At 41.0% G+C, this 22,898-nt stretch overlaps 1 protein-coding gene across 1 annotated transcript; it reads right to left on the bottom strand.

Moving 5' to 3' along the window:
- Window positions 1–5,577: 5,577 nt before the first annotated feature.
- SUPT4H1 (SPT4 homolog, DSIF elongation factor subunit) lies at window positions 5,578–21,742 on the bottom strand. Its single transcript, XM_082247413.1, has 5 exons — window positions 21,583–21,742; window positions 15,252–15,358; window positions 15,101–15,156; window positions 9,607–9,660; window positions 5,578–5,899 (listed from the first exon to the last, which is right to left on the bottom strand). The coding sequence occupies exons 1-5, from the start codon at window positions 21,649–21,651 to the stop codon at window positions 5,832–5,834; spliced, it is 354 nt and encodes a 117-aa protein (XP_082103539.1). The 5' UTR covers window positions 21,652–21,742; the 3' UTR covers window positions 5,578–5,831.
- Between the last annotated feature and the right edge of the window lie 1,156 nt (window positions 21,743–22,898).

Here is a 22,898-nt window from a genome sequence, read left to right as displayed (position 1 = left end):
CTATAAATTAATACATTTAAAATGTAGCTTTCTTATTTTGAATATGATCAATACAACTAGCTGTAAATAGATATTGATCAGTTCTTAAATTCTTTATCAACATGTAAAATAAATTCTTTATCAACATGTAAAATAATCAAACTTATCAGTGATGGCTTAAAATGAATATTGAAAACACAGAACTGCACTGTAAAAGTAATCTTAAAGCAATTCGTTGGAATATATTAGGTGTATGAGGGTATACTGCAGAAGTTATAAATTATTTGAGCTGGGAAATGCTACATTCCAAAATATTTGTTCTATAGTAAAAAAAACTTGGCTGGTTTCTAGCAATGTCACAGGTTATGCTATGAAGTGCCAGAATCACCATTTTCTTTTTTTGTAGTAATTACCAAATATCCATCTTGTAACTACGAGAAGCAGTACTGGGATTTAACATGCCTTCCCTCCCAAAATGATATTCTTTCTATAATTAAGGAATCTTGATTGTTTAAAGGAAAATTACAGGTTACAATATTATGAAAGGTCAGAAATACCAATTTTTTTTTTTAATTAAGTATCATAATTCCATCTCTTGGTTATTGTCTACAGCAGTGTTTCTCAACTCCGGTCCTCGGGGCACACTAACAGGCCAGATTATAAGTATTACCTTGGGGAGATGCAGACTAGAATACTGCAATCACTGAGCAGCAAATTATATCACCTGGGATGTATTTCAGTTTTCTTGCAAACCTGGCCTGTTAGTGTGTCCTGAGGACCGGAGTTGAGAAACACTGGTCTACAGCATGGATGATTTAAGAGTAATTTACATCCAATATTGTGCCATTTTTTTGGCCTGGTTCTATTACAGAAAAATCCTCCTATGGGCACATCTCATATTGCCGGGCCTTTCAGATACCAGATCTGCTACCTGTAGAAAAGTTTCCATTTCGTAGCCTTTCTAAATATGCTTACATATGAGAAAGGGGAAGAATAGTCTAGAACTGTGTTGTACTTCCTTTTATTTCTGTGACAGGCCTTTAAATGTCAGCAGCTACAGATATGTTGTATTCTGTTGGTAATAGTTATTACTTTTCATTAATAAAAGTTATATAGATTAAATTTAAATCTGCAGCTTATAAAAAGGAGCAAAAAAAAAAAAAAAAAAAAAAAAAAAAAAAATCACACTACAAATGCATTTAGAAAGTGTTAAAAAAAATAAAAGCAGAAGGAAAAGAACTTTAAAATTTTTACAAAGATGCACTATAAAAAGCAAATATTAATAACAAACTTGTAGAAGATAAGTAATGTTAATTAAAATATAATTTTAAAAGAGAAGTTAAGACTTTAGGACTAGCTGGCATTTAAATCAGGGAAAAATAAATAAATAATGTAGTGTTTGTAGAATACAAAGCTTATTCCCCACTGTTATTTTTGAAAGAACAAAGTCTTGGGGTTCGGTTTTACATATTTAAAGCTAGTTTTAAGTTTACAGTCCATAGCAACACATACAGCAACCTAATATTTGATGAAATGACAGAATATTGGTGTAAAGATATCTAGAAGTTAAGTAACATTGTCATCAAGCAGTCAGTAATTCAAAATAATAGGCGATTTGATAAAGTCTCACAATACTGTAGATCATAAATGATACAGTTAAGTGCAGACTAGATGATCATGGATGAAAACTGTTAAAGTAAAACCCTTTGCCACTGCAAAGCAGGTGCAGCATTTCCAAACCAGGCCAGATACCTCCAGTTCTTGAAGCCACAGATAAACTTCCAGGTGTCATCTTCAACGGCTCTGAACTTCCTGAACAGATGAATTAGATGTTCCTTCAGTGACATGCACCAATAATCCTGTCTGCAGTCTGTTAGCCTGCACCCCCATTACTGAAGACAAACTGCCTCAGTGTATCAGTTAGAAGATCACCACCTCCCGCCAAACTGGCTTTCACTTCTGCTTTTTCGGATTCATACAAGTGTTCACTTTTCATAGAACTTGTATCTTACACAAGAATGTAATATACCAGGAACTGGTGCCTAAGTAACTGCATTTCATCATGCAGGAGAAAAACAAGTGGAACTTTGCATTCAATGTCCAAACTCCGCTATATCGGGAATTAATATAGAACAAACTCCAAAAGGGCATGCCATTTTTTTTTATGTGAAACAGAATAGGCATTTGGTAAAGCCTAGGTGACCCTTGAAAAAACACTTGATTGTGTACATTTGTAGACTTTAAAAACTTGAGTTTGTCTTTGTCTTGGGCGTTTTTAAATAAGACGTAAGCCATTCACTTCAATCAAGTCTAAAAACTACATATACATTTACATTATGTGTTGCTCTGGCAAATAAATGTGGCTTAAAGGGCACCTGGCAAATAAAATGCAAACGCTTTGCAGTTGTGTACTTTAAGAAAGTCATTATGCACTGCAGTTAGTGCTGCAACACAGGTACTTAACAGTTACTGCAAGTAGCCCCTAGGCACAATGCACACAGTCTTCCAGCCCAGACAGTTCCCACTTATTTAGGCCATCCAGTAGCTACTCTTCCCCCCCCCCCCCATATTTGTTGTGTGCAACTGCATTTGAGGGACCTTTAAAGTTTATTTAATAACATTTTGGCAGATTAGACTAGTTGACAGTACACAAGATGAGAAGTTAGCAAAAGATATTGTCAGATCCATTTCTTATTAGGACCTGCACTCCTGTGGAAGAATGAGGACACCAATGTGCTTACTGCTGCACAGTCGTTTAAAAAAAAAAAAAAAAAAAAAAGTGCGTCCTTATATAATGGTTATATGGACACCCAACTTGATAGTGCCTAAAATTATGTGCAGATAATGGGTTCTTACACATTTAATGCATCTTGTAAACTTTGTGGTGACTGATGGACCAGACACAAAAGTTTGTTAGGTCTTGATGCAGCATAAATTTAGGGAGGGCAGTATTGATATGTAAAAATAGAGCCAAATGCATAAGAAAATGATTAGAATAAATGAATAACAGCATAACAATTCATTACAAGAAATCAAAGACAAATAGTCTAGCATTACATTTTCTTTTTTTAGGAATTCAGCAGTATACAGTTCAAGGTGATTGCAGCCATGTTACTGTACTTGCAACAACATAGTTGAGCACGGTCTGTGAAACAACAAATTTTTGTGTTTGCAGAGTTACAAAATTAGGGCAAGCTTTTAGGGGTGTCTACTCCTTTTTCTCAGGGACTTGCATGGGTGGAGAAAGGCGGTAGATACCTCTGAATACTTGTCATGTTAGGGCAAACTAAAGTATCACAGACAGTACTGAACAGTTTATTAAAATGGCAGTTTGGCCATCGGCTGTAAAGAACTACTGAGAATGATTGAAAAAGGTTTCAATTAAATGCAACCTTTAAAAAAGACCTGTAATTAAAAGGAATTATTATTAATTATTTTTTTTTTTAAAACTGCAAAACACAATAAAATGTAAAAAAAAAAGGTATAGCACTAGGTTTTAATTTTTTTTTCAATTGATAGAAAGTGTCTAAATCTTACACTACCATCCCTGTACTTACGGTATGCATCTGTTGCTCCGGGTAATTTCTGTAGATACTGGTTTTCGTCTGACTTCACTGCTCACATACTGCCACCACCAAGGACCGATTGGTAGAAAGGATCACAGACTGGCCCGCTTACCCTTTTAAGCATCTCGCAATAGCCACGTCACCAACCACAGATAGAGGAACTAGACTTGGTCCCACCCATAAGCCGTACATTGCAAAGTAAATGTCTGGAGAGCGCTGTGGGTGTTGCAATTAAGTCTTACACAAAAAGACTGATAAAAACGCAGTGAAAAACAGCTTGAAACTTTGGTATAAGAAAAAGCAAACTTAACAGGAAGTCATCTGAAAATTGCTCCTCTAACAAAACAAGGATCACTGGTTTTCCTGTGCATAATCCTGTTTACAGTCTGGTATTACCCAATAACATCAAAAATGCTTGGCACATTACATAACACATACACTGGTCACAGTATGAATTCAAACATTTTTCCTGTAAGTCACAACAAATAGTAGATTAGGAGCAAGCCGATAGTGCCATTGCCTAACCTGATCTACAAGACATGTACATCTGGTCCCACACATACTCTTATGGATTACCAAACTCCTGCAGCTTATCCAAAGTCTACAAACTGCCAACCACTTCCACCCTCTACCTTTTAAGCCTCTCATTTTGCCTAGATATGCAGTTTCATTGTATCCCAGTTGAGACCATGTAAACATTAGAAAAGCTAAAAAAGCATGCAAACCATTTCACAAGGGTCTGAAGAGCAAGTGACACCAAGACTATATGTAGGGGACAGCGAAGTGTACAAAACTGGGGAGTTGTACTATGATAGTCAGCACTTGTGTGTAGAAGCTGCTACAGATACACGTTATCTGCAGAAGCAGCTTCTTCCACAATATGCTGTGGTTTGCACACGCTGGAGAGGAGCAGGGGGGCTGGGTGAGAATAATGTCAGGACTCAGCACCCAGCAGTATGGATTGGCAGAAAAATGTATACCGCAGCTGCCCTTGTACCTTTATTGTGAATCACTTTTACATATCCTTAGAGACGTTAAACCATATAAAAACAGAAGTTCCAAAAAGTTCATGAACATACTGTATATGCATTATACATGTCATATTGCATGGTGCACATGCATGTTTTCATCACATATAGTAGTATTAATTATGAAGCACAATCAAAAGTAAAACTGCCATTACAGAGACACTGCAAAACTGCAGCAAGAATGCAGTCACCCCTTCCAAAATGATAAGTAGAAAGATGTTATATAAAACATACTTCTTTAAAAGTATGTTACATCTAAAAAAAATGATCAGAAATATCAGCTAGAGTGTTAGAAAAAGAACTGATAAAACTAGCTTCCTGTCCTCTCTACAAAGCTGCTTTTTCTGTCCCCACCCGCCTTACCACACAGGAAGTGACAAAGCTTGTTGCGACCTGCTGCTTTTTGGCCGGCCAGTTCACTAGGTATACCCTTATATGGAAATACGCGGAGCACACTGTTTTTAAATGCTTACCGTAATTCTTTTACGCACCGGTCAGAAAAGAAAATCAACACAGACTTTATTAGAGAAAACATATCATAGGAAGATTACTTAATGTAATAACAGAACACCATGTGAGGTGTTGTGGGCAACTGGAAGACATCACTGATCGTGTGGCAGTTACAAATCACAAAGAAACAAAAATACATTTCATATTTTTGTTCTCATTTTTGGGCTATTTAGGGCGAGGCACAGGAAAGAGATTTAAAGCTTTCAGCAACGCCTCTCTTTCCGTTACATTCAGTTCTGCTCTCACAGTAACTGTCGGCCACTTCCTCTCCAGGAGCCACAGTAGACTAGAACCTATGACGTATCTGTGGTATAGAATAGGTTAAGAGCATACTTTGGTGTTGCTAGTCAAAAGTTTCACACTTACTGGTTCTATTAAATTAACTACATGTAACAGTGTGGGTACATTTTTTTTTTTTAAACTCAGGGAGTGACCTACTGTGCTGCTTGCAGGTCAAGAAAAAAAAAAAAAAAAAAAAAAAAATGACAAGACGATGAGGATTAATACATCTTTATTTAGTTCCAAAACAAACCCCCACAATCCCATTCTTCTCCACCAAGGTCTCTTTCTTTGATCAAAAGACAGAAAGATGTGAAGTGTCTGTACGTGCGTGTGGCGGGCTGAGTGGCACAACCCTTCCCCCACTCTGGGGAAACCACAGCTTCAGCAACATAACAGGAAAATAAAACCAACGGAAGAGAAAGACATAGACATCAACCCAATCTCTGCTCCAGCCCTTCTTCTGCAGTCATGTCTTGATAGCAGTATCTCTGGATTTGTAAACCACCCCTCGGCTTTTCAGCTCACGCACAATACCTAAAAGGGAAACATAGCTCCATCATAGTGTAGATAAAAGGATGATCGATATGTGATAAAAACGGCAGGTTATATATATATATATATATATATATATATATATATATATAAAATGTATATTATAAACAGAACTGTCACCTGCTGCACAAACAAGAAGAGTAAAATAGGTAAAACATATCCTACCAGGCACACACAGTCTTCAGACAGTAGGTTCTGAGAAACATATTTGCACAGTGGTTTAGGTTTATGTTTATGCACAGTGGTTTAGGTTTATGTTTAAAGCGGCCCTCTTTCAACAGAACTACCTACCTTATTAAAATGCTAGTTGCCTGGCTATTATGCAAACACTTCGTGGAAGTACTGAGTCACTGACCTACAAAAAGTAGTTCCAATGTCACAACCTCCCATCTGCACACTTATTCTGGGTTAGTAACAAAGTATTGAAGGTAGAGGGTCAGCATGAAAGCCAGGCAGCTAGCATTTTCAGAAAGAGGGAATCAATGTCAGCCTCAATGCGTTTCAAGAAAGGCTTCCTTTAAAAGTAAAAAGACTGATGTCATCTTTACTTGATTTGTATTAGAAGTTGCTAGCTCCCTGGTTATCATGCTCAACCTACGGCTTTAGTACCTTGTTTTGTTTTATCAAGTCACTTATTTGAAATAAGTAGTGAGGTCAGAAACCCTAACCTATATACTTGTTCTGGGTCTAACCAACCATGTTCATTGCTAGGGGCATCAATGACAAGTTGAGAGACTCTATCCTATAAAATATTAGCTATATTGTTGTCAATTATGAAAGGGAATGACAAATGGTCCTTTCTGTTGCACCATATGGTTTGCCAAAGTCATACCAATAATGTTATGGGAGGATTCCTAAATTAAAAAGGAGAATTATAGCTAAAGCTATGTTGGCTATACTTCTCCTGGGGAATCACCAGAGTGCAGTTTGTTCTGCACTCCAGTGATCTGTTTTCAGCCAACAGTGGGCTTAAGTCCATTGTCTTCCGACATCACAGAGCCGGTCCAGGCTCAGGAAAGATCTAGACTTTACAGTCAGGATCCACCCACATGCTGAATCGGCAGCTGGCTCAATCCACTTCTCACAGGATTTGATTGACATCAGCAAGAGCCAATGGTTCCCGCTGCTGCCTCTGTGCCTGTGAGGAGAGAGGACAGTGATGCTGCTCTTGGGCACAGAGCTGGATCGAAAGAGGAGCCAGGTAAGTTTAGAGGGGGGCTGGGATCGGATATTGTAAGAAAAAAACACACACACACACATTAAGCCTTTAGAACTGTATCCAAACAGCAAAAAAAAAAAAAAAAATCTAATAATTTCATTTTAGAAGGCCTTAGATGTAGTGGCTCCATTAGTCCTGTTTTTTTTTTTTTTAATCTCCTATATTTTTACCTGTTGAGCCTGCCAGTAACACTGTCCCTCACTCATTGTACTGCATCAATGTGTTAACTACTTAGGGACCAGGCCTATGTCTGACACTTGTTGTTTACAAGTTAAAAAAAAAAATCAATGAAATTGCGGTCGTTGCAATATTTTATGTCACGCGGTATTTGCGCAGCGGTCTTTCAAAACACATTTTATTGTGGGGAAAAATACATTTCCCTGCATTGAGAGATTATATATATATTATATATATATATATATATATATATATAAATAAATAAAAGTTAGCCCAATTTTTTTTCTATGTGAAAGATAATGTTTACGCCGAGTAAATAGATACCCAACATGTCATGCTTCAGAATTGCAAATGCTCGTGGAATGGCGACAATCATTGGTACTTAAAAATCTCCATAGGCGACGCTTTAAAAATGTCTACCAGTTTAGAGGTACAGAGGAGGTTCAGGGCTAGAATTATTGCTCTTGCTCTAGCAATCATGGGGATACCGTTTACATATTTGGGTGTGGATTGAACTATAAGGGCGCGACTTGTGTATGCTTTGGAGCACGAGCTCGAAAGGGGCGCTTTAAAAAAAAAAAAAAAAATTCTTATTAAATTTTAAATTTTCACACGGTCCCTTTAAAAAAAATTTTGATCACTTTTATTCCTATTATAAGGAATGTAAATATCCCTTGTAATAGAAATAAGCAGGACAGGTCCTCTAATGTGAGATCTGGGGTCGAAAAGACACTATTTGAGAGAAGAATGTAGAGCACACAGGACAACATTGGATTTTTGGCAGGAGCAACACCGGTTTTGCACTCATAAGAGATTTACAAAACAAAAAAAAAAAAAAAATTTCAGATTTCAAAATTTTATAAAATCTTTAACAAACCAAAAAGGTAACAAATATAAGAAGCAGCTCATTGTTGGGGTCTTACATAGGCTTTAAACAAATATTCTTTGACAGTACAAATTAACGTTTTTTGTACCTGCTCAGTAGCAAATGTTGGATACAAATTTGTTGTACTATTTAGGCTTACCTATAGGCAAAAATCATTAAAGCGGTTGTATACTCAAAAAAACAAAAAACAAACCCTGCAAGACAAAGGTATAATGAGCTAGTATGCATCTCAGCATCTCATATTAGCTCATTATGAAATACTTACCTGAAAACGAAGCCCCGACACGGACCCCCGGACACCGTTGTGGGAGCTGACATGATCCCTCGGCGTCTCTTCCAGGTTCGGCGGCTCCGGCGCTGTGAGTGGCCGGAGCAGCGATGACGTCACTCCCACGCATGCGCGCAGGGGATTAACTTTCCGGCAAGGAACTCTGAAGGTCCGCTGGACCTTCAGAGCGCATGCGCCGCGCTAGCATGCAGTGCAAATATCTCCTAAACCGTGCAGGTTTAGGTAGAAGTCAACAAAATTACTATACTGCCGCTTTAAAGAGGTGGGGGGGGGGGGTTTACAACCGCTTTAAAGATATGCTACAGAACGAGGTTTGCTAATAAAGCAAATCATTTAGAATTACATTTTAAGAAGAGGAATTTAAGATCTTATTGAGAGAAAACAGCTACGCCAATAGAACCAAAGCCTGGCTAAGAGGACCTTTTTCATAAAATGCATTGCTTAGGATTGTAAATTTATCTCTTTAATAAAGAGGTCATACTTCAGAGCAGTTCTGATCCACCTCTTCTCCAGTCCCCCTCCCCCAAAGTACCCCATAGCAAGCTGGTTGTTATGGGGGCACTCGTATGGGCTCGACCTAACCCCCTCACTGTCTGTGCTGTCACTGAGCCTATGAGGAGGGGTGTAGAGCTACTGCTCTCAGGCACAGCGCTGGTTCGAGATTGAGCTCAGATAAGTATAAGGGAGGGGGCTGGGAGCTGTACAGAATGTTTTGTACCTTAATGCAGAGAATGAATTAAGTTAAAAAGCCTTAAACCTTTATTAAAAAAAAAAAAAAAAAAAAAAAAAAAAAAAAAAAAAAACACACACACACACACACACACACACAATATATTTACATTTGTTTTCTAAAGCTAGTAAGTTTGCTGATTATTGCAATTACTTTTTGACATTGACAAGGTTAGGGTAAAACAGGAAATGGTGAGGGAAGTATCCAACCTTACCAGAATACTGAAAAAAAAAAAAAAAAAGAAACCAGGCTGAGCGTCAGCAAGGCCGGTATATTCTATACAGACACATGCCACATAAATTCATGACCAACCTCAACAGCACCAATAGGTTTTCATTAAAAGGTTATAAAAATAAGCTCAAGGCATGTTGACAGACATTAATCCTACCTTGTGGTAGGCGTCCTGTAACAGAGACTGCATACACTCCTGGCTTGAAATTAGCTGAAAAAAGGAGAAAACTCATTACCAACATAAAAAAGGGAGGATTTTTTTTTTTTTTTTTTTTATATTAAAACCATTATCCAGCTTTTTAGCACGTAATGCCCCAAACATCTAAATCAGTGGTTCCCAAACTTTTCTATGCCCCACCTTTCAACAATGAATTAATTATGAGTATTGTGTGCATGCCCTACAAAGATAATATCACAATTAAGGATAAAGAAGTCGAATTTCTAGTATTTGCAAGACAAACTGAACCATATACATTACTGCGGGTGAACAAAATGTACAAAATAAGTTCCAACTTGTAGGAATATGTATTCATGATCCGTTCTTCTGAAATACCCAGGTCTTCAGCAAACAAACTATCAAATGTTATATGTGAAACAATATAAAAATGTATGAATTTATGAGTAAAATAATAAAACAATGTGGGAGATTAAAAATGGTGCACACAGAATCTGGGGCAGCTGTGCACTAACCAATGGCTTTTAACTTAGTTTTGTTCATTTAATCTTTCAATAAAACCTAGAAGCGGATTGGTTACTACACACAGCTGCACCAGTTTTAGTAAATCTCCCCTCAATGATTTTTTCAGATGTTGAATTAGAATGGATTTATAAGCAATGCTTTGACAATCAGTTACCTAGTCTACTATCTAGGTAGCACAATCTCCTACTGCCATTGCTCAATGTACACTGGCAGAGGGCCGACTGATGACTTGTGACTAAGGGCCCCTTTGTTGCACCCCTGAAATTCCATCTCGCACACCCTTGGGGGTGCAGGCTCCCCAGGTTGGGAACCCGTAATATAAATCTACCAAGGCCAATTTTAACTAGACAAAAGCACTGAGATATCTACCCAAAGCACAATTATTCATTACCATGTTCATTGGCCCTTCTTAGAGCAAAAGGGGGGGGGGGGGTTTGCTTTGGTAAAGTACAATTTTCAATATATTTACCAACATGCAAACAGAATTTAGCAAAAAATTTAAGGAGCTCAAGTTTGCTTGCTAGACAACCTTTGCCCATGCTCCATGCAGTGTACCATCCTTGCTCATTCCCAGCATGCAAAGAATTTGGCCAAGTGCTGGGAATGATGTAATACCCGTTTGCATACACAGAGGGATGACACCATCAGTGGTCCTTTAATGACTGAACAGGAATGCTGCAGGCCCAGGAGAATGCAGTGGGTGAGATGGCCCTGTCACCAGATGTGACTGGAACCTGAACCTGTCACCACTGGAGGACATACAGAGGTAAGGATGCCAAGAAGCACAAGTATGTTGTGCACAATACGGCAGGAGTCCTCCACCACCACTCAGCAGAATGCAGTTCTGCTTTTAAGTGTTCTTTATCTTTTTCAGGCCCTCTACCCTCTCCCAGAATTTCTGGCATAGATTATACTACAGAAATAAATCAACAATCTGACAAGCTGCAAATTAGTTTACCAATTTGAGCAATCACTTCAGGTGCAAGTATTTAGATCACAAAACTGCTGGGAGGGCGAGACTAAAATAGAGAGGTGCATTAATCCTTTAACAGAGGAGATGGGACATCCTGACATTCATCCCCCCCCCCCTCCTTTCCCCTTGTCCATTCACAGAACACCTTCTATTCTGTAAAAAGATGTTCAAACATTTTGTGCATGGATAAGGGACAGAAAGAGGTGAGAAACCAAACGGTCGGTACTGGAAGGCTGACACTTAGCGTAGCATCAGGCATCAGACTAATGGAGCTTTACTTAGTGCAGCACTATCCACTCATGGAACACCAGTCATTAAACAGTCACTTGTGCATAGTAAAATGTCCCAAAACATGTTTACCAGGAGTTCTGCTTTAAATTTAACTAACGAATACGACTGAGCCTAAAAGTTTGAAAAACAGGATTTTAAACTTGTTCTCGATAATGGAGTTGGGAATTACTGTGATAAGTTGCTTTGTTTTAGTAACCAACAAAACTTTAATATGACTTCCACTTATTGTATTAATTTTAGGACTCAACTCAAAATGGTAAGTTTGGGTTAGCTGTGAAAGTCTGAGTAGATTTATTTTTGACACTGCAGCTTTGTGGTTCTAATCCAGAGTAGTGAACTTCCCTGCACCATTTCCTTCCCTTATTACTCCCACTGCTGTTCCTACATGCATGTCTAGTATTCACAGACAGCATCTGCATTCAGAGAAAAATCACACTGTCAATTTTGCAGAATGACAGTTTAAAGTGTGTGTGTAAAAAGTTATAGCAAATATATTTATACACATACAGTTGTGCTCAAACGTTTGCATGCCCTGGCAGAAAGTCACATTTTAGCATGGATATTAAAAATGACTGATCATACCAAAAAAAGGGGAATGGATTTAAGGATAGTGAAGATATGAAGCCATTTATTAATGTATTCTAGCACAGATATAAAAGGTTTACACTAACCCATGCTCTGAAAAGCTGTCCAGAGTGTTTTCTAATGGTCACTATTTGCATAGAAACAAGGACATTCCAGAAATGAAGGCATGCACGTTCTCCACAACCAGACGGTGGAGATAAGGATACGTGTGCTACAGGCAGCACCGCGGGAACAAATCATCGAGGCAAGATGTATTAACTTTTTGATGCTGGCGGTTGTTTAAATTCCATTTGTTTTTTTTAGGGTTTGACACATTACATAAGAAAGATGCATGTAAAAATGTTGCATTGCAAAATTTTACAAAAAAAAAAAAAAAAAAAAAAAAAAAAAAAAAAAAAAAAAAAAAAGCAAGCTTTGGTAGTAGCCCATCGGCGCACCTTTCTTGGCATACATAACACCATATAGTATTCGCTCACCATAAATGGCCATTAAATACTTAACCACTAGCCAGCAGAGCGGCTCGGCTGGGTCCAGTGACGTAGACCTACGTCGCTGGATTCCTCCCTCTCTCGGCAGCGGGCATGTGCCGCCGGAGGCTCGCTCCCACTGTATTCAGACACAGCGGGAGTTGGGCCAGGGGAGGAGAGGCGGTGATCCCCGCCGCTCTTCCCGGATCGTCGGGGAAAGAATGAGGAAATCCGCCTGCTTGTGCGAACAAAAAAGGGGGCGGATCTCCTCTGTGACAGGCAGGGACAGATCACAGGATACAGCATAGCTGAACCTGCGATCTGTGTCACACAACCCCCTCCCCCTACACACGTCAGTAAGCATGAGGCACACATTTAACCCCTTGATCACCAACAGTGTTAACCCCTTCCCTGCCAGTGTCATTATTACAGTAACAGTGCATATTTATAGCACTAATTACTGTAGTAATGTCACTGGTCCCCCCAAAAGTGTCAAAAATGTCAGTTACGGGTGCGATCTGTCCGCCGCAGATCGCCACCATTACTAGTAAAAAAAATAAAAAATAAAAATGACAAATCTTTCCCGTAGTTAGTAAACGTGATAACTTTTGAGCAAACCAATCAAAATACGCTTACCGTATATACTCCAGTATAAGCCAAGTTTTTCAGCATGTTTTTTCATGCTGAAAATGCCCCCCTCGGCTTATACTCGAGTCACTGGCTTCAGTCTTTTTAAAAATGGCGCCACTCGGCGCCGACGTGTCACTGCGCATGTGCCACATGCCCGGGAATAACCGAACGTGTTCGGGCTTTCCCCGAGCATTGGCGGCGCATTTGCGGTGACGTATTGGCGCGATTTTTAAATCCTCATGCAGTGCTGCGGGCATGGTATAGGACATTCTCCTGTACCATGCCCGCAGCACTGCATCTCCTGTGCCATGCATGTACCTACTGTGCCATGCCTAAACCATCACCTGTACCATGACCATGCCCTTACCATGACCTGTGCAATGCCTATACTATGACCTTCACCATCTCCTGTACCATGCCCGCAGCCCCTGTTTTGCGTCTCGTGGTGGTCCAGTAGCTGCTGCATTTCCCACCCTAGGATTATACTCGAGTCAATACGTTTTCCCACTTTTTTGTGGTAAAATTAGGGGTCTCGGCTTATACTCGAGTATATACGGTATTGTGATTTTTTTTTTACCAAAAATATGTAGCAGAAAACAAATTGGCCTAAAAAGTTAAAAAATTTTAAATTTAGATTTGTAAATTATTTTTTGGGGGGAATGTTATATATCAGAATGTGAAAAAAAAAAAAAAAAAAAAAAAAAAGGCACAGGTGATCAAATACCACCAAAAGAAAGCTCTATTTGTGGGGGAAAAAAAAGAGGACATAAATTTAATTTGGGTACAGTGTCGCATGACCGCGAAATTGTCCGTAAAAATAACAGTGCCGAATCGCAAAATATGGCCTGGTCAGGAAGGGGGTAAAATCTTCCTGTCCTAAGGTGGTTAAAAATACGCTCATTGAGATGTTTTTTGTCAAAGACATGTAGCTAAATACATTTTGGCCTAAATATATGACAAAAATTGAATATATTGGATATTTTTTAACTGTCAAAGTAGAAAACGTCAATTTTTTCGCAAAATTTTCATAATTTTTTTATTAATATCGCACAAAATGAAAAGCGCAGAGGTGATCAAATACCACCAAAAGAAAGCTTTGTTTGTGGGAAAAAAAGGACGTCAATTTTGTTTGGGTACAGCGTTGCATGACCGCGCAATTGTCAGTTAAATTCGCGCAGTGCTAAGTTGAAAAAAGCGGCCTGGACGTTAAGCAGGAAAATCCTCCGGTCCTAAAGTGGTTAGATTGATATTAAAGGCTTTTTTTTTTTTGTCTAAAATAACAAATGTCATACTTACCTGCTCTGTGCAGTGGTTTTGTACAGAGCAACCCGGCTCCTCTTCTCGGGTCCCATGCAGGCACTCCTGTCTCCTCCTGGGTGCCCCCCACAGCAAGCAGCTTTCTGTGGGGGCACCCAAGCAGGTGCGCTCCCGACCCACGGCTGTGTGTGTCCATTTAAATCTCTTGATCGGCTCACTGGCCGTGATTGACAGCAGCGGGAGCCAATGGCTGCCAATCAGGAGTATGAGTCCCCGGAGAGGCAAGGCTCTCATGGACATCGAGAGGAGGCTCAGGTAAGTATGGGGGGGGGGGGGGGGGGTCTGCTGCAAATGTTTATCCTTATGCATTGAATGCGTGAAGGTTAAAAAAAACCTTGTGCCTTTACAACCCCTTTACCACTAAGTGATTTATAACTGTAAAATTAAGTAATATAAAAAGGAAGCAAAAAAAAGAGAAATCAAACTGAAAATAAAAATAACCAGAGTATCTCACCAGAAAAAAATACACATCGCTGACCTAGTAGCAAAAAATGGGTTGTAACCACGCCCAAGAGTTTAATTTGAAGATAGACACCATCAGTTGGTGGTTGTTGACAGTGAATGTGACAGTCACTGTAGGTGAATCAATCCTTGCAAATTTTAAAACACATGCACCTGGCATTGAATGTTTGGTAAATATAATGCTTTATAAAATATACACCTTAGTTGTGTATCTTAGAATACTCACTGATCCGCTGCCACTTTGACACCCAGCTGTCATCAGAGCTCATCATGGCCACAATCCTAACAAAAAATTAAAGGGAAGAAAGACAATATTATATAGTTTGTAGGCCTGATTGTTATGATCCACAACAACAATATACATAAAAATGACATACCCATCAAAGGAAGAGCTAGTGCAATCATACACCATTTCCCTGTTCCCCTTCATCTGCAGGTAAGCATCACAGTTGTCACAGCCATCGTATTCAAACTGGTCAATGGTCTGGAAGAAATGTAAAACCACATACTGTTAGATAAAGACAATAATATATATATATATATATATATATATATATACTGTATGTATATACACACGGGAGAGAAAAAAAAAAAAAAGGAAGAAGAAGGATGGCCCTTACCATTTCCCCACCCCCCTAAATTTAGGATTTCACATCACAGACAGAAACATTATATCCAATCACACTATTCCAGAGATCCTCACCAGGACAAATTCCTATAGATTACTGCAATTTGCTCCATATACTGCTGATTGATTTAGCACCCATTCGTTATTGTATGTAGCCAAGTAAATACTCCCCATGAAAATTGTTGACTTTAACAAGGAAAAATATAATAATTTAAAAACAGTGCCTGCAGCACTTAATCAGAACATAAAAAAAAAAAAAAAAAAAATATGAATAGAGCAGCCTTGATACTTTTTTTTTGGTTCTGCGTCAGCCCTCTTCGCTACTCCTCTGTGTGCCACCATAGAAAGCCATTTCCTATGGTGGCACATGTGTGGGCTCAATCCCAAACCACGTTGTGTGTCTATTCACACAAACCGTGCAGATCAGACCCGCTCCCTTGTCACTGAATTTGATTGACCACTGCAGAAGCCAATGACAACCCCGCCCCCCCATGTTTTTAGGGGAAAAGGGGGAGGGTGTCAGGAGCTGCATGTAAAAAGGCGTTTTAACTTAATGCAGAGAAAACACAAATCCTGTATAAAACACTTTAAGCACTAAGGAGAGGAGAGCATGAAACGCGTCAACCTGTTTATGCATTCCCCCACATTTCAGTTTCGGAATTTGCTAGGCTGGCCTGTCCTGGACAAGTTAGCAACCACTTGAAGATTTTTCCTTAGTACTTGTTCACACACAAGGTTGAGGGGCACTAAAACGTCATGACTGACTTTGCACCCATGGAGGAACTACAGTATATCCGTTGCTTTCAGTGCCTGCTTAACATGACCCATTAAAGTGAACAGGGCAACTCTGCCAGCATTTCACAACTGAATCCAAATGCAGATCAATTTTCAGAGAGCACCGCTAGCGTGAAAGAGCCCTTACAATGTAATGAGCGATTTAACATCAGTTGGAGATCTTTTTAAATTCCTATCCATAATCATAGGCATCCACAACTTTCTTTCTGCCTTTACTAAACTATTGATCTTGACATGACACCACCACACGTCAATAGCAAAACGAACACCAGATCCTAGATGTCTGAGGTTTAACTAAGGCAGGTTCCCCCTGCATACTCCACTTGGTGAGAGGTTATCCAGGCACTGACTGAACACTGCTTTGTGGGATGGGAAAGGGGATGTCTACTCTCCCTCAAACATCATGATGTTGTTTTGAGCTATGAAAATCTTTAGGAGCAAAACTGCAGGACTGGACCTTACGATGTATGTTGTCCAGTGTGAAAATTCCCTTGAAAGGTTTATTGTAAGCAGGGCTTGACAAATTTGCTTGAAATCTAGGAGCCAGCTAAAAAAGTTAGGAGCCAGTTTTTTTTTTTGCACATGCCGAATTGCCAGCTTCTGTCGGACCGGCTGCCATACACACGTGCCCATTGGCGGCCAGTTTTTAACGAACCGACTGATGTTGTCCGGCATTCGGCTTGGTTTACGTCTTCTGAGAGATATTAAAAATGATGATTTGAAGTGGTCATGCTGGGAGGAGTCAAACACTGCTCATGCTGGGATACTTACAATTATGTGCTGGGGGCTAGTTGCATCCCTAGCACATGTGACTTACTGCTGGTGGGTACTGCTGGCTGGAAATGCTGGCACCTGAGACACATGAGTCAGAAACATTGACATGCTGGGATACTTACAATTATGTGCTGGGGGCTAGTTTCACCCCTAGCACATGTGACTTACTGCTAGCGGGTACTGCTGGCTGGAAATGCTGGCACCTGAGACACTGCACATGCTGGGATACTTACAATAATGGGCTGGGGGCGAGTTGCACCCCTAGCACATGTGACTTACTGCTGGTGGGTACTGCTGTCTAGAAATGCTGGCACCTGAGACATGCATCTCTCCTCCCAAAGGTGGAGTGCATATGATATCACTCCGCCTGTGACAGGACGGAGCCATAACTATACAGGAAGCATCAGCTCTGTTCTGTCACAGCTGACAGACACCCTTCTGTCTCCTGACATCCCAAGTCTCCTGCGAGTGTCCCGCATGTGGGCGCACCACTTGCGGGTGTCAGGGAGCGGCAGCCTGCATGTGGGAGGCTCCCGCACCTTGCAGGAGACTTGGGATGTCTGGCGACAAGACACCTGCCGCAGGGTAACTCAGGCCCCAGGCCGCTAATTCTAGTCGCCCATGTGACCTGGGGTTTGTCAAGCCCCGATTGTAAGTATCAGTAACCTATATCTCTAAAGCAAGGAATAGGTAAAGGCTAAGTTTTCCCAGAAAATTGCCTATGCAGTCAATGGGCCCAGTAGGTATTAAAACTGTGCAGCTTTAAAATGTTCATACGTTTTATTTCAATATTAAAAATGAGTGCAGCGCTTAAAAGTTGAGTGAAGTCCATAACATTAAGAGATAAAAAGTTCATAAATAGGGATCCTATGACAGGTGCTAATGAAAAGCCGCCACCAATAGAGGGGACACACACTGACCCTTACCCCAAATGTTGGACTACTTGATCAAAAGTAGTCAAATGAAGCGTTTGAAGAAAAAAAAAAAAACAAACTTCAAGCAGTCATACTCCTGAGATCCCTCAGCAGCCATGTCCAATAAATTAAATCACACTCCCTCCAGGACAGTACCCCAGATCACACAGGATGCAGGAACAAGCAAGAAACACTTCATTGCGTGGTATTACTGGTGATCCTGCCAGGAGAATTGTTAAACCACTTCCTGTTCTAGGGTGACAATGCTCTGCCCGTTTCCAGATGATCTCCTGTTTTCCCCCCTCCTCTCTTCTATCCAAAACTTGGCTTTAGATATATGTACAAACATAGAAAAGCGGTCATGGGACTTAGAATAAGGCAGGTCACTTGTCGGTATTAAAAAAAAAAAAAAAAAAAAAAAAAAAAAAAAAAATTCACCCAGCATCTAGGAGGGAAGTCAGAGCGCCAAAACAACTGTCTGACCCGGGGCTGTAGCAGGGATAGGCAGCCCAGTTCAAAGGCGGTAGACTAAATTTATCACAGTGGTGGAATTACCTGGGTCCCTGGTAGTTCCACCACTGTGATAAATCGGGTCTATATGTGTGTCTTCACATATCACGGAACTGCACTTTATGTCCTGGTTTGCCCTTTGGCTGCCCCTCCCCCCCCTTCTACCCCCTTTGGACCGGGCAGCCCATTCCTGTCACAGCTCCAGGTCAGATGGTTACTGGCTCTCTCACATCCCTCTTAGATGCTGGGTGATTTTTTTATGCTGACATTAAGTGACCCGCCTCATTCAAAGTCCCAAGACCGCTGTTCTATGTTTGTACATATTTTTTTTTCCCAGGAAACTGTGCTAGTTGCTTTTTATTTGTTTTTTTTTTTTTTTGTTTTTTATCATACTGTTTATTACGAGCACAGGTGTCTTTGGGTTTTATATTGTTTTATTTCAATACACTAGGTCATCTGGACCCCCCAGAAGTCTGGCTAAAAAACTCCCAGTTAGCAACCCCCATGTCCTGCCTTGTGGCTAGTACACTTTACAATTTTCATTACAACAGAAAAAGAGTTTACGGAGGAGGATTTTCTTTACTTTGGAGAGATTTCCTCTCACTTTGTGTTGTGGCTACAAGACAGGAAGTAAAAGTAAATCTGCCCAATGGAACATAAGAAAAACCAAGCCTGACAAGAGTTTGAACTATTTCCTGCTCGACCCCTAAAAAAAAAAAAAAAAAAAAAAAAAAGATGTAGAGATCTGCTGCCTTATACTGTCTGGATTTGTAAGTGGCTTTCCTGCTTAATATCACAGACTTAAAGTGGAACTTTACCTATAACAACTTGGTAAAATAATGTTCTTTAGTAAGGAACATATATTCCACATTAATAATTATGCTACTAAAAATGAGTGTGTGCTGTATATTGTCTCCACCATTTCTCCAGTTTCTTCTTGCCAGTAGCTGCCATTTTGCTGAGGCCCAAAGCACCATTGGCTCCCGCTGCTGTGGATCAAAGTCAGTTAGCCAATGAAGAAAGAAAAAGGGGCCGGGCCGGGCCACAGCTCCGTGTCAGGGAGCTGCGGCTCAGGTGTCCCCATAGCAAGTTGCTTGCTGTGAGGGCACTTAACAGGTGGGAGGAGCCAGCAATGCCAAAGAGGGGACCCGAAAAGAGGATCTGGCCTGCTCTGTGCAAAACCACTGCACAGAGCAGCTAAAGCGGAGTTTCACCCTAAAATTATACTCATCTCCATCTTCTTGCTCCGGGTCACCTTACTTACCTTGTTTAGAAGAAAATATACTTACCTTACTTCCTCTTCCTCCCCCTCGGCAATTCGTCGCTTCCTGGCTTGCAATGATTCCTGGGAGCTGAACGTCATCGCTCTCAGGAATCAATGCGCCTGCACCGGCCCCGACGTCAGTTCCGGTGCAGGCGCCGTCATACCTTGCTAAACAGCTTCTGGGCATGCCCAGAAGCTGTGCAGGGATGAAGCTGCGGCACCAGAAGTGACGGCGGGGCCGGTGTAGTGCATCGTGGGACCGAAGAAGACGCAGAAGAGGATTGTGCTGGCTTCAAGCTGCTCACACCTGAGATGGCAGCGCTGGACAATACTTTTTCAAGGTAAGTATTTCTTCTAAAAGGTAAGTGCGGCCTGGGACAGATCAGAGGCTATCCATTGTGGAATGCACTAGCCCTGACTGTCCCAGGGGTATTTTTATTTAAAAAAAAAAAAAAAAAAAAAGCACAAGACTTTAGTATCACTTAAATGTTATATTCTGGTTGCAGTAGTTCCTCTGCTCCCAATTACTTTGATTAGATTATTGGTTAAATCCCTAGGAAGGGAATCCTCTCCATTCACAGAGACCCTGTCCTAGGTGGAGGCACTGCCAACTTTAACAAACCTACTCTTCCACTTAGGGCCCCTTTCACACTGCTCTGAAGTAAAAGCGTGGTTAAAACGGATTTTGTTGCGTTTCTGATGCCTTTCCTGTTCGGTTCTGGATTGCCTGAACCTGTAAATATGGACGTGACCCAAAAATGCGGTACATTTGTACCGGACTTTTAATGCTTTCTCCATTCATTTCAACAGGGAGCTGCGTTTTTTGTGCAGTTTTTTTTGCACCAAAGATGCAGCATGCACGACTTTTAAAACAACAGCATTTGTTGTGAAGAGTCCCATAGGATTTAAAAAGAGAAACATTTTTCTTGCAAGGTAAAAAAAAAAAAAAAAAAAAAAAAAATCAGTGTGAAAGGGCCCTTAGCGAAGGCTCTAGTTCTCTTGTTTACCTACAGGTTTAGCACAATACCCCCTTTGGGGTGGGGGTAGGGCATTTCTCATAACACAAAGGCGGCTACAAAGAAAGGCGTTTTGGCTTTAGATGACCTTTAAAAGAGGTTGTAAACCCTGGAAGAAAAAACCCCAAAAAAGTGTAAGGTATCGCACTAGTACTAGCTCATTATGAAATACTTACCTTAGAATGAAGCCCTTCCACTGTGACAGAGTGCGGGCATCGTTCTAAAGTAAGTATTTAATAATGAGCTAGTAGTATGCAATACTTTCCAGGGTTTACAACCTCTTTCAGGAGCTCAGGCGCTGGGAGTGGCCGGATCCGCGATGACGTCACTCCCGCATGCGGGAGCCGCCATTTTTAACGGCACTGACTCTGACGGTCCAGCGCGGTAAGCCAGACCTCCAGAGCGCATGCGCCGATGTCATAGGCTGCATACAACCTGAATATCTCCCAAACGGTGCAAGTTTAGGCAATATTCGCAGTACCTATAGGTAAGCGTTATTATAGGCCTACCTGTAGGTACAAGTGGTGTAATAGAGTTTACTACCACTTTAATCTAAATAATATCCAGTCACATGGGCTGTAGCAGCCTCCAGTTGTTCTTTAATCTTAGAATTCCTGATCTGAAGGCATTGTGAGAGTTCCCTGTACGGTGTAGCCTTGGCTGCCTCTGTAATCAGGGCCCCCCAATCACATATCATGGCACTACAGGTTTCCCCATCCTAGAGATTCCTGTACCTGTGGGGGAATAAATAACGAGCCGGCTTATGCATTTCCAGCCTCCTATACATAAAGCCCGACCCTCTCTCACCTTCACCAGAGAGCACAGCAAACAGGCTCTTAGATGCCGCAAATCTTTCGGAACAGTTTCCAAAGCCATAGCTACCGAGAGCGGAAGCGCGTCTGTACCAACACAGGAAATCCTACCGTCTGCTGGCTAGAAGGAACCTTTCTATGGTGCGCCTCCGCCGTCGCTCTATCCCACTCCGTAATTTCTATGGTGATGTTCTAGAAGCGACCTGTAGGTGGCTCACGCACGGCACGTGGGTTGTGGAGGAGGGGAGATGGTGCGCTGATGTTGTGTATGTTGCGCAGGAGGTGATATGGACTCATGCTGTTGTTGTGTACATTGTACAGGAGATTACTCAGACTTTCCGGCTATTGCAGTGTGAGGAGATAGAAGAGCGCTGCCATTGCAAAGATGTTATAAGTACTTTGAATTTATTTACCTTGCTTAACCACTTGCTTTCTGGGCACTTTGATCCCTTATCTTCCATGGCCAATTTTCCAGCATTCAGTGCTATCGCAGTTTGAATGAAATCTGAGCAGTTATGGAACACTGTACCCAAACAGTGATATATATTCACAGCCAGGGCTTTTTTTAATTTTTTGCCAAACAAATTAAAAAAGACTGAAAATTGTGAGAAAATAAATAAAGTTTTTTTCTTAGTTTCTGTTAAAAAAAAAATAGAAATGAGTAATCTTTCTCCTTCACTGATGAGGCCGCACTGATGTGTGCTGATGAGGTTGCACTGATGAGGTTGCACTGTTGGGCACTGATGAGACTGCACTGTTGGGAACTGATGAGACTGCACTGTTGGGCACTGATGAGGCTGCCCTGATGTGTGCTGATGGGGTTGCACTGATGTGCGCTGATGAGGTTGCACTGATGAGGTTGCATTGTTGGGCACTGATGAGACTGCACTGTTGGGCACTGATGAGGCTGCCCTGATGTGTGCTGATGGGGTTGCACTGATTTGCGCTGATGAGGTTGCACTGATTTGCGCTGATGAGGTTGCACTGATTTGCGCTGATGAGGTTGCACTGATGTGCGCTGATGAGGTTGCACTGATGTGCGCTGATGAGGTTGCACTGATGTGCGCTGATGAGGTTGTACTGATGGTCACTGATGAGGCTGCACTGATGTGTGCTGATGAGGCTGCACTGATGAGGTTGCACTGATGTGTGCTGATGAGGCTGCACTGATGTGTGCTGATGAGGCTGCACTGATGTGTGATGATGAGGCTGCACTGTTGGGCACTGATGAGGCTGCACTGAGGAGACTGCACTGTTGGGCACTGATGAGGCTGCCCTGACTTGTGCTGATGAGGTTGCACTGATGAGGCT

This window comes from Pelophylax lessonae (assembly GCF_965119305.1).
Source record: "Pelophylax lessonae genome assembly, chromosome: 2".
In the NCBI taxonomy this organism is placed as follows: Eukaryota; Metazoa; Chordata; class Amphibia; order Anura; family Ranidae; genus Pelophylax; species Pelophylax lessonae.
The sequence above is the reverse complement of the archived record's forward strand: the minus strand, read 5'-3'. Positions and strand labels throughout refer to the sequence as shown.